At 55.3% G+C, this 20,389-nt stretch overlaps 1 protein-coding gene across 2 annotated transcripts; it reads right to left on the bottom strand.

The window, feature by feature from the left end:
* Positions 1–552: 552 nt before the first annotated feature.
* On the bottom strand, positions 553–12,415 carry TFAP4 (transcription factor AP-4). Of its 2 annotated transcripts, none has more exons than XM_060285490.2 (7): positions 12,133–12,415; positions 4,647–4,812; positions 4,438–4,536; positions 3,868–4,038; positions 3,124–3,264; positions 2,326–2,481; positions 553–1,528 (listed from the first exon to the last, which is right to left on the bottom strand). In XM_060285490.2, exons 1-7 carry the CDS (start codon positions 12,219–12,221, stop codon positions 1,322–1,324), a joined length of 1,029 nt encoding a protein of 342 aa, XP_060141473.1. In that variant the 5' UTR covers positions 12,222–12,415; the 3' UTR covers positions 553–1,321. The 2 variants fall into 2 exon arrangements, with proteins under 2 accessions (XP_060141473.1, XP_030739667.1); XM_030883807.3 differs by having other exon boundaries at positions 553–1,516; positions 12,133–12,410.
* Positions 12,416–20,389: the final 7,974 nt, after the last annotated feature.

The raw sequence follows: 20,389 nt of genomic DNA, 5'->3' as shown, positions 1-20,389 counted from the left end.
GTTTGCCCAAGGTGGATCTGATCACCAGCAGACCAACCCCAGGACCTGAGCTCTTAAACACCACACCATAAGGGAGTGCTCACTTCTCTTCTGTAGATGAGGATACTGAAGTTCCAAGAGGTTACACAAGGTGAGGAAGTTGCAAAGCCTAGGGATCAATCAGGACCACTGAGCATCTTGTGTCCTTTCTCTAGGAGACAGGAACCTATGGCTTGGTTGTTCATTCTCTCCTTGCCTCCCACCAAGGAGGAGTTGGGAGCCACTCACCTCAGCCCCAACACCATCTCCCATCTTTGCAGAATCCCCAGAGTAAACCCAGGGAATCTAAGGACGCCAATTTCTCATCATAACACCACACATAAGTTGGGGGAGTCATCACACTCACCCACATCCAATCCCCTCCAGTGGCCCCAGAGAACACCCCCTACGCTACCCCAGGAAGCCTTCGCCAGCTCCTCATGACAGCACACATCCAGGAGACACAGAATCTAAAAAACAAAGTACAAACTTTATTTTGTTTCTTTATAAAGGCACAGTGGCCTCTTGGTTTTTTCCCCCCACTTTCTTAACAAAATATAATAGCTTCTCCTTGAACACAAAGACCTCAAAATTGTAAAAAAAAAAACAAAACAAAAACAAAACTAAAACCAAAAAAGAACCAACAACAAACAAAACAAAAAGAGAAAGACAAAGACTTTTTTGGGGTGGAAGATGGGAAACCTGGAGGGAGAGGTGGGGGCCGGACAGTGGTGGAGAGTGGCGATTCCTAGTGCTGAGACAGGGAGGGGAGGGAAGAAGGGCAGCAGCAAACCCCAACCGAGAAGCAACGGAGACCCCCGGACCCCGAGAGCCCCGACCCAGCCAGACCCCCAACCCGTGTAAGTGCTTAAAGGAGAAAGAACACCAAAAAGAGGAGGGAAGGGGGAATTAAAAACTGACGGTCATAGGGCTGGCTCTGGGGAGGGCAGAAATACCTTGGGGTTTTGTTTGATTTTCCCTGTTCTTAAAAACATGTTTCAATGAAAAAATGCTTTTTGGCGAGAGAGGCCAGGCACCTCCATGTCCGCTTCCCCAGCCTCCGGGGCCGAGGCCCAGCCCCAGGTGTCCCGGTGCTGCCACGCGCTCCTGCCGCCCCAGCCCCGGACCTCGGGTTGGGTGGCTTCACTCAAAGGTCGATTTACAGTATTGAAAAAGAGGTCATAAAAGAGACCCAAATGATGCCGTAATTTTGTAAAAATTCCTCACTCGTTCACCCTCATGTCTCCCAGTTGCTGCCCCGCCCCCTCCAGCCCCCAGAAGGGAGAGGAGGGCTGGGGGGTGGTCAGGGAAGACCCCCGTTCCCCACTGGCTCCTCCCGGCTCTGGTCCATGGCGTCGCTGTCCGAGGCCTCCGAATCGGAGGCGGTGTCGGAGGCGTGGGCCTCGGGGCAGTTGCGGACCGGCTTCACGATGACAGCTCGACGCTGCTCCTCCTCCTGCTCCTGCCTTTCCTGGGTGCCCTCGATGTGCTGAATCGCCTGGCGGAGAAGCTGCCATGAGGATGGCGGGGCCATGTGGACAGCCACCATCTCCCCCACCACCCACCCCACCCCCAGAAAGGTCCAGAAGCAAGCCTGGCAAAGCAGGGGCAGCCTGCCAGAGTCAGGAGAAACAAACTTCAGAAGCCCTCTGCTGAGCTGAAAAAGACTTGGAGGGGAGACAGTGCCCAGCTGCGTGAAGCCACAAGCTTCTTACGCTCACTTATATATTTCAAAGCCTGCCTGTTGGCTTATGGAAGGTCTCTGCTATAAATTTTATTATTCAATTTTTCAGGTTTACGTGCAACTCAAGTTCCAGGGGTTGATGGCCTTTATTCTGTTTGGGCGTTTTGGGTTGTTTCTTTGCAATGTTGTTGGGCCTCCCAAGAGGTCTCTGCCCCAGGCTGGGCACAATAGTGACTTCAGGTTCGACCTTCAGAGCTGACAGTGAAGCCAGGCTTCACTGCCACCCAACCGGTCACTGCCCCCTCCACCCCCATCCCAGGTCCTGGACCAACCCAAGAGCTGGATGCAGGAACTCTGAAAGCAGGAGCTCCGGGAACAAAGGACCCCCCTCGGCAAATGCCACGTGGAGAGAAGGAATGGGGTCTTCCGGGCCATCCAGTCCCCCCTCTCTGCCCCTCACCCCAGATGCAGAGATGGAGACCCATCTGGCTTCCAGACTTCCTCCCCACAAAGCTCAAGCTCTGTCTCAATCCCCGCCAGTCGCCCACTTTCTTATCTCCCCACAAAGGGCCCATTCCCAGAGGACGACCCCCCATGCGTTGCCCCCTCCCCAAGCCAGGTACCTGCACAATGGTGTCCAGATTTTGCCGGGATGTTGAAACAGAGTTGATGACCGAGGAGGGGCCCATGGTGACGACATTGATGTGGTGGGAGGGAGGGGGCGCTGGCGCCGGCACGATCACCGTGGGGTGGTGGGTAGGGGCTGGAGTGGGCAGAAGCTGCAAGACAGAGGCCCTCAGTCTTTCTACGAAGGTTCTGGGAGCTGCCCCTTCCCTTCTGTCCGCCACAGAGGGTGTGGGACGGCCCTCCAAAACCATCTCCCTCTGCCCACTTCCTGGAGAGCCTCCACCGATCACCCCAGCCCATCAGCCTCCTTCACTCGCTGGGGGCTGTCCAGTTTGTGACCCCTCCCACCCCTCTTATTTTAAGAATGAAGAAAATGTGGCCTGGAGAGGGGCTTTAGGCTGTCTAAGACTGCATGGCCCTTCCCTCTCCAGAGCCAAGCCAGCACTTCACATCTAACAAATACAGTGGTGGTCGGGAGTTCAGACTGAATTTAGATGGCCAGGGTCCAAATCCTTGCCCCAAACTGCTGAGGATACTGGGTGTGTTACTGAACTTTTCTGTGCCTCCAGTTCCTTATCAGTAAATAGGAGTAATAACAACTCAGGCCTCAAAGGGCTACAACAAGGATTCAATGGAATAATGTATGCAAGACACCTAGAAGCCAGGAACATCTGCATTACCATGATTTAGGCCGGGGGTCCACCCTCCTAGACACCCAGAGGCACCAACATTGAGTCTGAGAGCCCTGGCCCAGGCCCAGGCCCAAACTGCCCCTCCAGGCACCTCCTGCTCACCTGGGTCCGCAGGTGCTGCTGTTCCCGCTCCAGCTTCTCCTGGTGCAGCAGCCGCACCTGCTCCTGCTGCTGTTGCAACTGCACCTGCTGTGCGATCACCTTGAGCTTTTCCGGGTACATGTGGGCCTCCAGCGAGCGCACCTGAGGGTGGAATGGCAGGCTCAGGGGTAGGACCCAGGCCACACCCTGGCGCCTCCCCCAGCTCGGGGCCCACAGACTGCTGAGGTTGGCCTCCCTGCCACCCTCGGGGTGGAGACCAAAGTCCTGACCGTAGCCAGCCAGGCCTGCCCTGACTCTGCTCCCCTCCCGTGCAGCCCCCCTCATGCCATGCTCCCTCCCTGCCTGCCTCCAGCCCCAGGCCTTTGCCCATGCTGTTCTCTCTGCCTGGAGCACCCTTCTCCCCTCTCTGCCTGGTCAGCGGTGAGACTCGCCCTCCCACCCTCGGCTCAGGTCACTTCCACAGAGAAGCTATGGGGCAGCCCATCTGGAACCAGACCAGGTCCCCCTCCTGATGCCCACCCATCCGGTGTGGCCTTTATCACAGCTGCATAATTACAATGTGAGAGCCATTGACTCATCTCTCCCCAGGCAGACGGTGACCCCCAAGGACTGGGACCTGTCTGGTTTGCTCCCCACTGGACACCCCTCTCCTAGGCCTGGCACAAAGCAGGAGCTCCCGTAAATAACAGGAGAAAAGGAAGAGAGCTGGACAGCATCCCCCACCTGCCCACCCACCTGCCTCACCTGCTCCTCCAGCATCATGCGCACCGAGCGCTCCTTGTCCAGCTGCTGCCGCAGCTCAATCATCTCCCGCCGCAGGTCCTCCGCCTTCTCATCTTCCCAGATGTCTGGCGAGCCGATGCCCTCGTCCTTGTCCTCTGCCCGCCGCCGCTTGGGGGATGAGCCGCTCAGCTCCTGAGGACCCCAAGGGGTCGGTGAGTGTGCTGTGACACTGCATACACCACCACCACCACCGGGAGTGGGGGTGGGAAGCTCCATCACAGCCCCCCAAAGCTGTCAAACCCAGGTGCACCGGCACTGGGGAGCCCCAGTGTGCAAATCCACCAGACAGCCAAGGCTGGGAAAGGAGGCAAAATGCACTTGCTTCCCAAAAGTCACCCAGTTCCTTCCAGAGCCCACTTCACTGCACTTGACCCTGGCTAAATCAGGGCCTGGGCAGGAACGCAAGTGCCAGAAGTAGGCAGGTCAGTGGGGAAGAAGGGACCCACAGCCACATCACAGTCCCAAGCCAGTGGTTGGGCCCGGACACACCCATGTCAGTGAGAGGGAGCCAGGAGGAGGGCAGGGCGCTACCTGGATAAAGCGCTTGAGCTGTGTGTTCTGCTGCAGAAGCCTGGTCTTCTCCTGCTCCAGGGAGAAGATGTATTCGGCCGTTTGCTGGAGAATGGCTGCCTGAGGGCAGGAGGGACAGACAAATCAGGGAACCTGGCTGACAGTGTTTTCCGAATCTCCCTGCTCCAGCCCACCACCTCCTCCAGGAAGTCCTCCTGGCACTTGCCCACCTTGCTGAGCTTCTCTCCATCTGTGTGGGGGATGAGGGTCTTGAGGGACTGGAACCCCGCGTTGATGCTCTGCATGCGCCTCCGCTCGTTGCTGTTAGCAATCTCCCGCCGAATCCGCCGCTCCTGGTCCCGCTGAGTCTCAGGGGTCAATGGAATGTTGGCAAGGCTGCGGGGAGGACAGGGCCAGGCTCAGGCTGGGCGCCCTCCATGCCCTGCCCCCAGTGGCCCCTGCCTTTACAATTCATCTCCAGAGGGGCCTAAGTGTAACAGGCATCCCTCCCACTACAGAAGATACCAGCTCTGTCTGATGCTTACACCCCCAGTAGATCGGGGGCTGATGGAGTAGCGTGCTCTGGGATGCCTGGGTGTCAAAATAAGCATGCAGACCCCAGGTCCCAAGCCCAGTGTCTGGCCAGCAGGTCTGAGTGGGGCCCAGAAACCCACATGGCTAAGAATCCCTGTGATTCTGATACAGGTGGCCTCAGGTGATAATCAGAGACACCTGCTCTTGGGACACCTCTGAGCTCCTTGCTATGCACCTAGACCCCCTCCTTCAAGGTCGCAGGCTTGAGGACTGAGGGAAATGTCCCTCCTCCCTTCCCACCCCCACAGCCACAAGCTACTACGTAAGCCCCCAGCCTGGACCCAGACCCTGAGCTAAGGCTTCAAAGACAAGACAGGTACCACTCACTCCAGGAAGAGGACCCGGCCAACCTCCCCTGGGGACAGTTCTCCCTGAAGCCCACCCATCCCAAAAGGCAAGCCCACCCTGTGCCAGAGAATCGAGGCTCCCAGCATGCAGTAGGCGATGTTATTGCATATTATGTGATTGCATCTTGCAGGAGCGGCAGCCAGTGGGGTGAGAGAGAAGGCAGAGAGCGGTAGGGGGCGAGGCTGCCTGCCGAGAGGCATTGGCAGGAGGCAGAGACGGCAGCAGGGCCTGTGGGCCTAACGCCACTGCTCCCGAGAGGTGGGCCTGTGTGTGGCCTGGAGGAGGCATGCTCCCCTTCCAGGCCCTCTCCTGCAACTCCCCCGCCCCTGAACTGATGGCTTCCAGATGCTGGGCTCCCAGAAGAGGCCACCAGCCCCACCCAAAGCCACAGCCCTGGCTTCTTCCTGAGGGGCCCTCCTGGGGTGACCTGGTCCAGGCCTGGGCCAAGAGAGCTCACACCTCTGGGTCTAGGAGAATGGGGAAAGGATTCTGGGCAGCCTTGTTCCATTGGTGGGGGAGCCTGGGCTCAAAGAGGTAGGTGCCCAGGCCCCCATGCCCATCCCTAGGCAAAAAGGAGTTTGCTTGGAAACCTAGGAGAGGAGCACATCTGTAACAGCTAGATACAACCAAGGCCTTGCTGGCCCCCCGGCCTGCCCCACCTGTGCCCCCTCAGCTCCCTGAGGGACCCTAAACTCGCTCTTGCCCCCTCCTGGGTCTCTGCCTCCTCTCCCCACAGAGAGGGTGGTCAGCTGGGGGTGGGCTGGGAGCAGGGTCCACATGAGCCGCTGCTGGGTGTCTGAAGCCCTGTCCTCCACCAGCACCCCCAGCATCTCCCTGGGACCCTCCCCAAGATACAGTTCCCTCACAGCACTGGAAAGGTGGCCGACGACCCCTATTTACAAATGAGACTTAGGGCTCAGAGTGGGAGGAACACAATTTTAGGGTCAGACAGCTGGGCATCTGGCTCCCCCACTTCTGGGCCAGGGGCACCTCCCTTCTGTCAGTTTCCCTGCCCCTACAGTGGGGGTGATGGTGAAAAGGGGAGGATGCAGGTCAGAGACCTGATACACAGTGGCTTGCCTACCCCTTTGCAGGCGGGGTGGGGTGGGGGTGGGGGGGTTGGGGGTGGATCAGAACTGAGTCCAGGCTCCTGGGTCTGGCAGTGCCCTCCAGACCCTCTGCGGCAGGTGGATTAAAGACATGGGGAGGGGGGACTTCCCTCGTGGTCCAGTGGTTGAGACTCTGCACTTCCACTGCACGGGGCACGGGTTTGATCCCTGGTCGGGGAACTAGGATCCCACATGCCACACAGCACAGCCAAAAAAAAAAAAAAAAAAAAAAACTGTAAAGACACAGGGAGAAATATCCTTAGGAAGCCAAGCCACTGAGTGACTGAGATCTGTCTGGGAGCTTCCCCATCCCTGCCCTGGGGAGATACAGGGAGAGACCGCCCCACCCCCCCACTTATCCCACCCCTGGGTACTCCCTGGTGATGCCCACAGGCCAGAGCTGACCAGAGTGGTAAGGGGTCAAAAAGGAGACCCACCTCCAGCCCTGGGTCACCCTGAGTGCTGGCCCTTCCAGAAGGCCCACCTGGAGACCCTAGCAATAGAGTTACTGTTTTAACCTGGTGGTCTCGTGGTTAGGACTTGGCACTTTCATTTGGTGGGCTGGGGTTCAATCCCTGGTTGGGGAACTAATATCCTACAAGCCAAGGGACATGGCCAAAAGAATAAAATAAAATAAAATATAAAAAAAGTCTTGAGTTCTTAACGTAATGTGCTAAGGACTCACTTTGCTGGAATTTTCTCACTGAACCATCTCAATCTTCCTCTGAGTTAAGCGGCCTTATGGCATGAGGACACTGACGCTTGGGAAAGGAACAGCTACAGTAAGCGCTGGGGCTGGGACTTGAACCCTGATCCCAGAGCCCTGCTCTTACCCACAGGGCAGAGTGGGCTCTGCACCATCCCTCAGAGCCGGACACCCCGAGAGACAGGTGACAGTCACCCCGGTAGAAAGGATTGAGCATGGGTGTGCACTGCCATCAGGTTAGCTCTTACTATCACTCACAGAACTTTTTATATTTTTCCCTGTCTGACTACCATGGACACCCAGTTGGGTGGCTGCGTGGCAATGAGGAATCTAGGGTTTGGGGAGGGGAAGTCACATGTCCAAGGTCAGGCAGCCACACCAGGGCACCACAGGCACCTGCAGGAGCCAAAACGAATGCTCTCCTCTGCCACCCAGGGGTGGCACCCTCTACTGAGGGCTCACACATAACCCTGCTTCCCAGAGCCCTGTGTGTGGCCTCAAGAGGCAGCGCCCTGGCCCTCCTGACAAATGGTGGGACAGGACGAGGCCCAGAAGTGAAGTGACTTGTCCAAGATCACACCATGAGAGCGGGCATAGCAGGGTACAGCTGCAACGCACCTCCTGCACTTCCCAGCCCCCAAGTCCCACCAACTCCCCAGGCTGAAGCCAGAACTCAACACCCACTGCCCCCCACCACTGCCGCAGCCCCACCAGCCAGCTCATCTGCCCATGAAACCTCAGCCCAGGGAAGCCAACGTTCAGCCCCTCCCTTCTCTCCAGGATGCCCACGAGCTTGGGAGACACCAAAGGAGACCATAGGGCCCCAGGCCTGAAGGCCCCAGCCCAGAAGTTCCCAGAAGGAAGGGGCCTGGCGTCCAGGCAGGGAGAAAGGGCCTCCTCATCCTAGCTCTTCCGAATGTTCTATCCTGTCCGCTTTACCACCAAGTCCATCAGCCCAGCCTCCTGGTTCAGGAACCAGCTGCTGGTTAACCTAGGACAGACTTAAGTCCCAGAAAACAGACTTCACCCCAAAACCACAGTTCCTCATAGGGACTTAGGCTGCCACCAAGGCCAACTCACCTAAATAGCCCTGGAAGTTTCTTTAATAGAATGCAGACTAACCAGGGGTTCTGATGAGTGGAATCATGGCCATCCAGGGGTTCCTACACAGGATGGCTAATTACCATTTCTAGCTGCTACTCTACTAGATAAAGTGGATTTTTCTGCAAACGCCTGAAAGTTTCTTACATTTCTTTCTGAGTTTTGCAGAAGTAAACATGATTTACAGTAATTGTAAGGTCCTCCACCTCCTTCACATCAACTTCAGACCCACCCAGGTGAGCAGTGAGGCCTGGTCCACAGATGCTCTCTCTTACTTGTCTCCCTCCCTGAGAGCCTCAGCAAGCCAGTCTCCTGGGGCTGGGCAGCCAATGGCCAAGGAACTGTTTGCATACCAGCCTCCAGTGCCAAGACCAGAGCTGCCACCCCCTCTACCTGGGTGCCCCCAAGACATCCCCCGGAATAATGCCCACATCCCAACCAGAGGCTCAAGGGCAGGAAGCCGGCTCTTCAATTCTAGATCCAGATCTGTACCTGTTCCTCCTGCCTAGCCCAAGGGCAAACTGGTATCCCCTAATCCCCACACACCCCTGCCCAGCTCCAGCCTCAAATTAGCCACTGAGAACTCTCATTTCACACTGCCCCGAAGTCACTCACACACCCACCACTCAATGTCTACACAGTCAGAGATGGGAAAACCCACACAGGGTTTCTCCCATACCCCAAAAGGAAGACAGGAGGAAGACGACCCTCTCATCAAGGATGCCCAAGGCCCCCATCCTTCTCTCTGCAGCAGGTACTGAAGCAGCCCAGGGCCCTCGCCCATCCCCACTGCTTCTATCCATACACCCTGCCCTCAGTCCCAGAACAAACCACGTCCAGGTTGTTCCCATCAGAAACACCCCCTTCCCACAGCTTCTCCAGCCCCTCAGAGGGAGCCCTGCACTGGGTTCAAGTGGAAACTCCAGCCCTGCCACTTACTAGCTGTGGAACCCCAAGCTTAGCCACTTAGTCTCTCAAAGCCTCAGTTTACCCATCTATAAAACAGGGGAATACTGCCTTACTTCATAGGGTCGTGGTGAAGTTTAAAAGAAATGGAGGGAAAAAAATAAGGGAGACAGACTGAGGATAACAGGATGCCTTGTTTTTTCAGAGTTTGTACCCAGGATCCCAGGAGAACCCATGGCTCTAAGGAAACTGACTTGTCCTGTAGCACCATGAGACTTCCAGCTCTTAGAACAGGAGCAAGTTCTCGTTCATTGTGGTGTCCTCAATCCCAGCACGAAGTAGGTTCCTCGTAAATACCAGATCAGGGACCCAACACACTCCAAAGTCCCTAATTGTTCTCTAACTCCTTCTGAGGAGAGATGGTCTCTTTCCCCCCTATGGCAGGCAGTAGGTAAACTCTTTAACACCACCATGCTCCTGCTTCTAAGAATCTGAGTGCCACTTAATAGCTACCAGGCACTTTCCACACACATGGCCAAACTTCACAGGTGCTCCATTTTACGGGAGGCTGAGAGCAGTTAGGCAACATGTCCAAAACCACACAGCTTATGTGCGTGCCGCTGTCGGGTACGGCCTCCCGCTGTATGGTACTGTCCCCTCGGGGAGACTGAGGAGAGAAGCAGGGAGCCCTGCTAGTCACTGAGGGATGAAGCAAAGTCCACCAGCCTGAGAAGCGAGTATATCCGGCCAGAAGGCCCCACCCAACCCACACTCAATCCTACCTCACCAGGCAGCTCCTCCTGAAAATGAAAAAACCCAGAGGCCCCAAATGCACACCCAGTGCATGGGCTGACAACTGTCTCACAGCTGGACAAGCTGAGTAGTCCCCGTGCCCAACCCTGGGGCACTTGGTCCCTAAGGGACTGCTGGACTCCTCTGAAGGAGGGCTTGGAAGAGGAACAGGTCAAGCTGGAGTCCTAGGGGCCCGAGAGAGAACGCGGCCAAGGCCCAGGCCTGGCAACCAGAGGGTCCTATGGTACCAAGCCTGCCTGGGATCAGGCCCAGAACGTCCACTCCAGCATCTGGGGCAGCTGAACCCACCTCCTTACTGCCCAGGCACCCTCTGAGCAATCAGCAGCTCAGGGTAAGAGCAGGGCTCTGGGATCAGAGTTCAAGTCCCGGCCCCACCACTTGCCCTACCTGTTCCTTCCCAAACCTATCCTCCACCCACACAGAAATCATAAAGCCACTTTACTCAGGGGAAGATTGTGACAATTCAGTGAGAAAAATCTCGCAAAACGAATCCCTACAATGCATTATGTGCTCCAGAATTTTTTTTTCTTTCCACTTATTACAGCTAAGCCCTCCAGGTGGTCTTTAGGGAAGGGCCAACACTCAGGGTGGTGCTGCTGACTGCCCACCACCTTGAACTTAAGAGTAGTTAAGGTGGGAGCCCTGGTGTGTGCGGGAGGCGGGGGTGGGTGGGGGGTGTTGGGGGTGTATACGTGTGCAGCAACCTTCCCCCAACCTGGTTTCTGCAGCCCCTGGTGTCGACCAGCCTGGGCCACACCGCCTGCGGCTCCTCCTCCCTCAATCCCCGCCTTGCCTGCCCAGGACCGCAGAGCACGTGGCCCCAGCCCTGGGGAGCCATTTCGCTCCTAAAGTAGCACGGCAGGAAAAGGGCCACAGGTCCCAAACTTGGACCCGCAGAGAACAACCCACGCAGTATCGCCGTCCCGCAGGTTGTGTTCAATATGCAGATGCCCAGGCCCTTCTCCTAGCGATCGGAATTGCGGGCGTGTGCATTTTAACAACTGTTCAGGGCGATTCCGCTAACCCATAACTCTTCGGTAAAGGGTATATCTGGAGCAACCCGGGCCAAACTAAGAAAGTGCCTCCTGAGGAAGGCTACGGATCTCGGACCACCCATCTACCCACCCACCCAGCCTGCCGGGCAACCGGACGCTTTCGGTTTATGGCTGGGGGGAGGGGCACGAGATCAGAAAGTTTGCAGCGGAGACCCACGTGCGGCGGGCAGCGGCCTGGTGAGGCTAGGGGCGACCTCTGATGCCCCTCCCCCCAAAAGCCCCGCACCCGGCCTGCCTCGCCCACCCCGCCCGCGGGGTCAGAGCTTTGTGCGGGTAAAGCGTGGCCCAGGCACGCCTACAACTCCCACAATGCCGCACCGACGCGGCACGGAGAACTACTGCTCCCGCGAGGCGGCGCGCTGAGGTCCGCCTACTCCAAGAGGGCTGCAGAGTCACGTCCAGGCCTCGCTAGTAAACAGCGCCCGGGCGCGGGCGGCAAGCTAGCGAGTGGCCGCCAACGTGCCCGGGTCCACGGCGCTCCCGCAGGGCCGCGCCGGCCCCTCGGGTCCCGCCCACTCCCGCACCCCGACTCCAGCACGCCCCCCCGACCCCGCTGCAGCCTCTCCCTGCAAACACTCACACCACCCGGCTCCCCGCCCGCCCCCCCCCGCGCTTGGAGCCGCGGCTTAGCTGCATTGTAGCCGTCCGCGCCGCGGCCCCACGCGCGCCCCCGGCCCCCCAGACCCCCTTGCAGGGGGCGCCCAGAGAGAGCGATGAAGGAGGGAGAGGAAGGAAGCCGCCGCAGGAGGGGGGAGGAGGAAGCGAGGGGGGGAAGCCACCAGCACCAAGCATGGCCGGGACTGCTGCAGAACCACGTGGGTCTGTTTGCAATTTACAAACGTCGCGACTCGCCCGCCTGCAGCGGACAAAAGTGACCGGGGCCGCTGGGGGCCCACACGTTCAGAGGGAGGAGGGTCCCCGAGCGGCCCGAGCCTGGCGCGCAGGGCTGCAGCCACCCCCGCGGCTAAGAAAGGCGAGAGGGTCCGCGGCGCGGGCCATGCGTGCGCACACGCGCGCCTGCCGAGGCGGACTAGCCGGGGGCTGCAATCGTGGGAAGGGGGTGAGGGGGAGGAGGAGTACACACCTACAGAGCCCTCCTATCACTTCTTTCTCTGTTTTCCTGAAATGTTGCAAAGAGGGCACCTTCTGAGTGGGCACCATGAAATACTCCATAGCGATCGGCCCCCCTCCTCTGCACGAGCCAGGTCCCGCGGTCCGCCGGAGAATACAAGATGGAAATCCGAATCAAAGGGCAGCGCCGGACGGAGGTGCAGAATCGGCCGGTCCCAGATGCTGGCTGCGGCGGCGGCGAGGGGAGGGAGGCGGGCGGGAGGGGCGGGAGGGAGGTCTCTCCGGCCTGCCTCCCCGGGCGTGTGTATGTGTGTGTGTGTGTGTGTGTGTGTGTGTGTGTGTGTGTGTGTGTGTGTTTGCAGCTGATCAGATGTCTGTTTCAAGGCGGGAAACAGCTGGTGAAAACTCAGCACTCCCCCGGCCTCCTTCCGCGGAGTAAGGAATTGCATGTAAACAAAGGACTATTTGCAGCGCCCCCCAGGGCGGCGCGAGGCCCGGGCGAGAGGGGCGCTGGCCCCCGGGGGCGAGTGGTAGCCAGGGTCTGCGCGCCACCCCACGAGTTCCGGGTGCGGGGGCCGCGGGCGGGCTTGAAGGGCGCGGCGTGAATGGAGCGAGCTGCGGCCGAGCTACATGCGCCACTATGGGTGATGAGGTCCATCAGCTGACAGGTTGGCAAGCGTAGCAAAAAAAAAAAAAAAAAAGCCAGCCACAGCGAGGAAACCCAGTCCGCGCGCCCGGGGTCCGGCGGGGACTGCTCCGTGCAGGGTCTGCGCGCTTGGCGGCCGTCGGGGGGCGGGGGTGCGCAGCTGGGCCCGGCGAAGGCGAAGGCGGCCTGAGGTGCTGCTCCGGGCTTTTTTCTTCTTCGGTTGCAACTGCACAGAGAGGAGCTGCTCTGGCGCGCTCCCTCCGAGCCCAGGGCCCCCTGGAAACTTGCGTCATAGCCACCACTTCCCACATGTAACTTGGGGCCGACTTCAGAGGCCGGCCAGCCCCCTCCCTCACTCGCTCCCTGCCTAGCTGCCCGCCACTGCCCGCCCAGCCTGGGTTCCGGAGCCTGGGAATCCCGGAGCCGGGGAGGGGAGGGCAAAGGGGGGCGCGCCGGGCGCCTCGGATCCCAGGGCTGCCTTAGGAAGCAGGGGCCCCAGCGGGGAGGGAAGGGTGGAGGCGGGCCAGGACAGCAGCGGCCCCGGAGGCGGGCTGCCAGCGCGGCTGGGAGGTTTGGTGGATGCTGCCGGGTCGCCTCCTATGCCCCCTCGCTTTACCCCTCCTCTGGGAGGCTGGACAGCAGGCGGCACGCCCTAGCTTGGCCCTGGCAGGCGAAGGCTGCATCTTCCCATTCAGGGCGAAGCCAGTGCGAGACTTGCTCCCCCGCCAGGGTGCGCTCTCTACTAGGGGTGAAGGCCTGGAGCGGGTAAGGGAGGGACGCCTTGGCGGCGAGTTCCGTCCGCCCTTCCCGCGTCCCCTCCCCTGGCTCCTGGAGGTTGGCCCCTGGCTCAGGAAGACCGCGCTTGCCTTGGAATGTCCTCCCTCCTGCCCACCGCCTTTCCCAATCCCATCCGCCTTCCAGGTTCCGCCCAAATCGCGCCTCCTAATTGAAATACTGCTACTTATAACAAGGATTACTGTTATTATTAGGAAATGTTATGGTTATTAGATATTCGGAGCACCTTGTAGATGCCTGGCAGTTTTGCGTGAATATTTTCCAATCCTTCAAGTAAGCTGTCAGGCTGCTTCTGTAAGTACAGGTCCCGGACCGTGTAACATCACAGTCCCTGGGAGGCTTCACTGTTGGGACAGGAAGGATGACATCTGGGGACAACATAGGATACAGAGCCACATAACTGTGTACACTGAGCAGCGTCCACAGTGCCTGGGTGAATGAATGAACGAGAGCTGGGAGAAGCGTGTCCACCCTTTGCTCTGTCTTCTACAGAAATGCCTTGACCCAGCCTGAGCTCAGTTCCTGCGAGCACACTGTCACTCAGACTGGCCTCCCCATTTCTGCCAAAGGCGTCTTCTCATCTACAGCCCTCTGCTGTCTCAGATGCACCAACCCACACACCCCTGGCTCAGCTGCTCCTGCCCCAAGGCCTGAAATATCATCACTGCTCCCACCGCCCCACTCCAACACTCTCCCACCACTAACCCGCTTCACGGCAGTAGCACCAGAAGTCCCCAGACTCCAGGCCGTTTTCCATTCCCAGGAGGCTCTGTACACCCCTTAGTCTGATCCCTTCCCAACTCCTAATTCAGTCCACTGTGCCCTCTGGAGCCCTCAAAGGGTGTTCAGCAAAATCCCCTTTATCCTTGGTACCTGACTTTACCCCTCACCTTCTTGCTCTAAGTTAGGTGTCAGCAAACTTTTTCTATAAAGGGCGTGTAAAAGTTATTTGCATGTGGAATCTAAAATATGACACAAGTGACCATATCTAAGAAACAGAAACACACAGACAGAGAGAGCAGACCTGTGGTTGCCAAAGGAGCAGGGGTGGGGAAGGAAGGACTGAGAGTTTGGGATTAGGAGATGCAAACTATTATATATAGGATGGATAAACGACAAGGTCCTACTGTATAGCACAGGGAACTATATTCAATATCCTGTGATAAACCATAATGGAAAAGAATATGAAATATATATATATAACTGAATCACTTTGCTGTACAGCAAAAATTAACTCATTGTAAATCAACTGTACTTCAATAAAATTTTTTTTTAAATATTTGTGTTAGTTTCCTATTGCTACTGTAACAAATTACCACAAACTTAGTGACTTAAAACAACACAAGGGAATTACCTGGTTGTCCAGTGGTTAGAACTCGGTGCTTTCACTGCCATGGGCCAGGGTTCAATCCCTGGTCAGGGAACTAAGATCCCAAAAGCTGCGCAGTGCAGCCAATTAAAAAAAAAATTATTCTCTGGAGGTCAGAAGTCCAAATGGGTTGTATTTGTCTGAAATCAAGGTGTCAGCAGGGCTGCACTCCTTCTGAAGGCTCTAGGGGAGAATCCCTTTCCTCACCTTTTCCAGCTTCTAGAGCCTGCCCACATTTCTTGGCTTCCTTCATCTTCAGAGTGCATCACTCCAACTTCTTTGGTCATCACATCTCCTTCTCTGACTCTGACCCCCCCACACCCTTATATGATGACCTTGGGCCCAAGCAGATAATCCAGAATAATTTCCCCAACTCAAGATCCTTAACTCAATTATATCTTCAAAGCCCCTTTTGCCATGTAAGGTAACTTATTCACAGGTTCCAGAGATTAGGACATGAACATCTTGGGGAGGTCATTTTTCTGTCTACCATACCATTCTCAGTTCATGAGCCATACAAAACCTGGCAGAGGTTGCAATATGCTCCATCTATTCCACTCCTAGGTACACATCCAAAAGAATGAAAACAAGGACTCAAACAGATGATCATATACCAGTATTCACATCAGCATGATTCACAATAGCCAAGGGTGAAAACAACCCAGGGTCCATCAATGGATAAATGGATAAACAAAATGTGGTCTATTCAAACAAGGGAATATTATTCAGATCTGAATATGTCTATTCAAACAAGGTGGTGGTGGTGGTTAACACTGGACCGCCAGGGAATTCCTTGGTGGTGCAGTGGTTAAGATTCCGTGCTCCCAATGCAGGGGTCCCGGGTTCCTTCCCTGGTCAGGGAACTAGATCCCACATGCATGCCGCAACTAAGATTTCCCTGCCGCAACTAAGGAGCCTGCCACAACTAAGACCCGGCACAACCAAATAAATAAATAAATAATAAGTATTTTTTTAAAAAAGGAATGAGGTTCTGATATATACTATAGCATGGCTGAACCTTGAAAACACAATGCTAAGTGAAAAAAGCCAGATACAAAAAGTCACATGTTGTATGATTCCACTTACGTGAAATATCTAATAGGCAAATTCATTGAGACAGAAAGTAGATTAGAGGTTACCAAGGGCTGGGGGGAGGGGAGATGGAGCTTTATTGCTTAATGGGTATGGAGTTTCTGTTTCGGGTGATGGAAACTTTTGGAAATAGTGGTGATGGTTGCACAACACTGTGAATGTAATTAATGCAACTGAATTGTGCACTTTAAAATGGCAAATTTTATATGTTTTTGACCACAATAAAAAAAAGTTTTTAAAAAATGGTCAGTGGGGGACTTTCCTGGTAGTCCAGTGGCTAAGACTCTGCACTCCCAATGCAGGGGGCCCAGGTTTGATCCCTGGTCAGGGAATTAGATCCCACATGCCACAACTAAGAGCTCCCATGCCGCAACTAAAAGATCTCACATGCCACAACTAAAAAGATCCCGCATGCCGCAACTAAGACCCAGTGCAGCCAAATAAATAAATAAATTTTCCTTTTCTTTTAAGTATAAAAAAAATGGTCAGTGGGCTGGATTTGAGCCGTGGGCTGTAGTTTGCCTGACCCCATTGATCCGGGGTGTGCTGCAAGCCCCTTATCTTCTCACTTTGCTCCTTTGCCAGCTTAGATTTCACAGCCCACCAACATAATCATCTTGCATGCACGCTCCCTTGTGAGTCTAACCCCCACCTGCCTTGCCCCAGCCCTGCCCCCTGGAGCTGAACAGCGCTGGGAAAAGGAAATCCCACCATCTCACTTTTAAATGCCAGAACAAGATCCTCATTTGTGCAGCTGGCGATTCCTTCATGTTGCCCTGGTCCATCCTCCCTCTCTCCCAAAGGCTCCCGTCACCGCCTCTGCCTCCCTCCTTGTACCGGAAATCTGCCTCCTAACCTGTGTCTGGATGCGTGTTCGCACTCTGTCCGTGCACGGAGAAACCTTCCATGTGAATTCTTCAAAGATGTCTCTCCAGCGGCTGTCCCCCCACCCACCCAGCCCCCGCATCCTTACCTCGTGCCCTCTACTGGGTCGTTCCCACACCGAGAACAAGCTGTCTTTATTCCCATTTAAAAACAATAACAAAAGGGAATTCCCTGGCGGTCCAGTGTTTGAGACGACACGCTTTCACTGACGAGGGCGCAGGTTCGATCCTGGTCTGGGAACTAAGATCCCGCAAGCCCCTCCGCACGGCCAAAAAAAAAAAAGCACAATCATACATCCCCTTCCAGCTACCACTCTTATGCTGCTCTCCTTGACTGCAAAATTCCCTGTCCCAGAAGTGGGTACTTATGCTCACTCTCCCATCCTGCTCACTCCATCCGGAGCCAGGACTTCATGAAAATTGCTCTCAGTGGTGACTCCAAGGAGCCCTGTTTTCTGTCTTCACTGTATCTGATCGTTTTTTTTTTTTTAATTCCCCAAGCAGGGATTAAACCCAGGCCCCTAGCCGTGGAAGCTCGGAATCCTAACCACTGGACCACCACGGAGTTTCCTACCTGAACTTCTTGAAGTTCTTTTCTACTTGGCATCCGAGATATCCCAGGGCCACAGTCCTCAGACCTCTGTCTCTGTCTACACACACTCCCTGCTCTTCGGACAACAGACTTCCAGAAAGGACTTGAGGCCATGCAGTGTGATTCAGAATCTAGGTTCTGCCCGAACCCCAGCTCCAGGTGTTAACAGGGTGACTGCGGGCGAGTTCCTTGACCTGACTCAGCTTCCCGGTCTGTAAAACAGAGACCGTATAGCACATAGCTTGCAGGCTGTCACGAGAAGTCGCTGACACGCCTGGCATGTCGTAGCATTAATAAGTGTTATTTCCTATTATCACTGGTACTGAGTTGCCACGGGCGGCAGTGGCCAGAGACATCTGAGTGGGCCCAGAGAGAATGACAGGGTTTGGTGATGTGCAGGAGAGGGACACAGGAGAAGCCAAGCTTTCCCCCTTCCCTGCTCAAACTTGTCACAGTGATGGGACTTCCCTGGCAGCCCAGTGGTTAAGAATCCACCTTCCAGTGCAGGGGGCATGGGTTTGATCCCTGGTCAGGGAACTAAGATTTCATATGCTGTGTGGCGCAGCCAAAAAATTTTTTTTAAAAGGCAAAAAACCCAAAAACTTGTCACAGTGAAAGGAAGCAGGCGTGTTGTAAGGTTCTTTTCTGTTGAATGTGGGGCTCCTCTCCTTTACAGTAAAGACACTCCCAGGTAGGATCTGATGGTGTGAAAATCAGCCTGCAGACAGTTTGCCCTTTAAAAGGGGAGTCTCTGTGAAGACTGTCATCAAATAACTGCCCGTAGATGATCGGTGTTAGAAATGCAGATTATCATGTACTGAGTTGGCAGAGAGCTGGCCCACCTGCAGCAGGACTCTGGGGCTGGAGACCCTGATCAGACACTGCTTTGGAAAGCGGGTGTGGAGAAGGGGCTGGCTCGGCCTGGGGGAAAGAGCCGGGGACAGCAGTGTGGCCTGGGACACCTGAAAACCCAGCTTTCCTTCCTCTATGTTGTCAAACCCAAGCCCAATCAGCCCCCCTCCCCAAAATTCCCCATTGCTCCCCTTCCCCCAACCCCACCCCCAAATTCCAGGTGGGAGGAGTGAATGAGAGTCAGCAGTAGGCTTTATTGATGACTGGTCTATCAAAAAACCATGGTCTATCCATCCAATGGAGTATTACTTAGGATAAAAACAGATGAAGTACTAATACGTGGCACAACGTGGATGAACCTTGACAACACGATGCTCAGTGAAAGAAGCCAAACACAAAAGGCTACATATTGTATGATTCCGTTTCTATAAAATGTCCAGAATAGGCAAATCCACAGAGGTAGAAAGTAGATTAGTGGTTGCCAAGGAATGAGGGGTAGTCAGAGGGAAATGGGGAGTGGGTGCTAGTGGGTATGGGGTTTCTTTTGGGGGGTGATAAAAATGTTCTCAAATTGATTGTGGTGACGGTTACAAAATTGATTGTACAAAAAAAAAACCCACTTAATTTTACACTTTAGATGGGTGAATTATATGGTATGTGAATTATACCTAATAAAGCTGTTATGTTGGGGGGTTTTGTTTTTTTTTGTTTTTGGCTGCGCTGGGTCTTCGTTGCTGCGCGCTGGCTTTCTCTAGTTGCAGCGAGCAGGGGCTACTCTTCGTTGCGGTGCGGGGGCTTCTCATTGTGTTGGCTTCTCTTGTTGTGGAGCACTGGCTCTAGGCTTGCAGGGCTTCAGTAGTTGTGGCTCGTGGGCTCTAGAGCGCAGGCTCAGTAGTTGTGGTGCCTGGGCTTAGTTGCTCCGTGGCATGTGATATCTTTCCAGACCAGGGCTGGGACCCGTGTCCCCTGCATTGGCAGGCGGATTCTTAACCACTGTGCCACCAGGGAAGCCCAAATAAAGATGTTAGGTTAAAAACAGCTTTATTGACCCTAAAGATGTCCAGAAGTCCCGGGAGCCCCAGAAATCACAGGGATCCCCTACAGCAGAGGGTTCCAGAGCTTCTTTCTTCAGCCAAAGTGGGATCTGGCTGCCCTGATGGTGCGATCGGCACTGCCCTTCTCAGAACACACCTGCCTTCCTCTGAGGCTGGTTGGAGGTTCAGGTGAGAGATGGGAACCCTGAGAATGTGGATTTAAACTGCAGCCAGGAAGACTGTCAGCACAGAGGCCGAGGCAGGTTTCCACTCTACATAGCACTCGTTGGGAGGGGGGGTGCATTTTTCTCAGTTTTAAACTTTTATCCTACATGTGTGTCAAGAATACTGTTCTTCTCCTTGGACAGATGATGTATTCATTTCCTGCTTCTGTGTAACAAATTTCCATAAATTTATTGGCTTGAAACAGCACAGTTTATCATCGCCAGGTGTGGCACGGCTGGGCTCTCGGCTCAGAGTCCTGCCGGGTGAAATCGAGGTGTCAGCGGGGCTGCAATCTCATCAGGGGCTAGGATGCCCTTCCAAAGTCACTGTTTGTTGGCAGGATTCAGTTCCTTGCAGCTGTAGGACTGACGTCCCGTTGTCTTCTGGACTGTCAGCTCCTGAAGACCATCCTCAGGACCTTGTCCCGTGGCCCCACCATCTGAGGAAGAGAGAGAGTCCCACATGTTGATTCCCTCTCTCGCTTTGAATCTCTCTAATTTCCTCTTCCACAAGCAGCTGGAGAAAACTCTGCTTTTAAAGGTCTTGTGTGCTTAGGTCAGGCCCACCTGGATAATCTACCTCAAGGGCAACTGTGCCATATAACACACCCTAATCACGGGAGTGATGCCATAGTCACAGGTTCCGCCCACACTCAAGGGGGAGGAGTATACGAGGGCAAAGGTCATTGGGGGTCATTGGAGAATTCTGCTACTATTGAGGGGGGACCATGAAGGAGAAGCACAGAAAGTTAAGGAACGTCCCTCAGGATGTACAGAGAATT

The sequence above is a fragment of the Globicephala melas genome, chromosome 15, assembly GCF_963455315.2.
Source record: "Globicephala melas chromosome 15, mGloMel1.2, whole genome shotgun sequence".
NCBI classification, from domain to species: domain Eukaryota; kingdom Metazoa; phylum Chordata; class Mammalia; order Artiodactyla; family Delphinidae; genus Globicephala; species Globicephala melas.
This window is presented reverse-complemented; position numbering and strand designations above follow the sequence as displayed.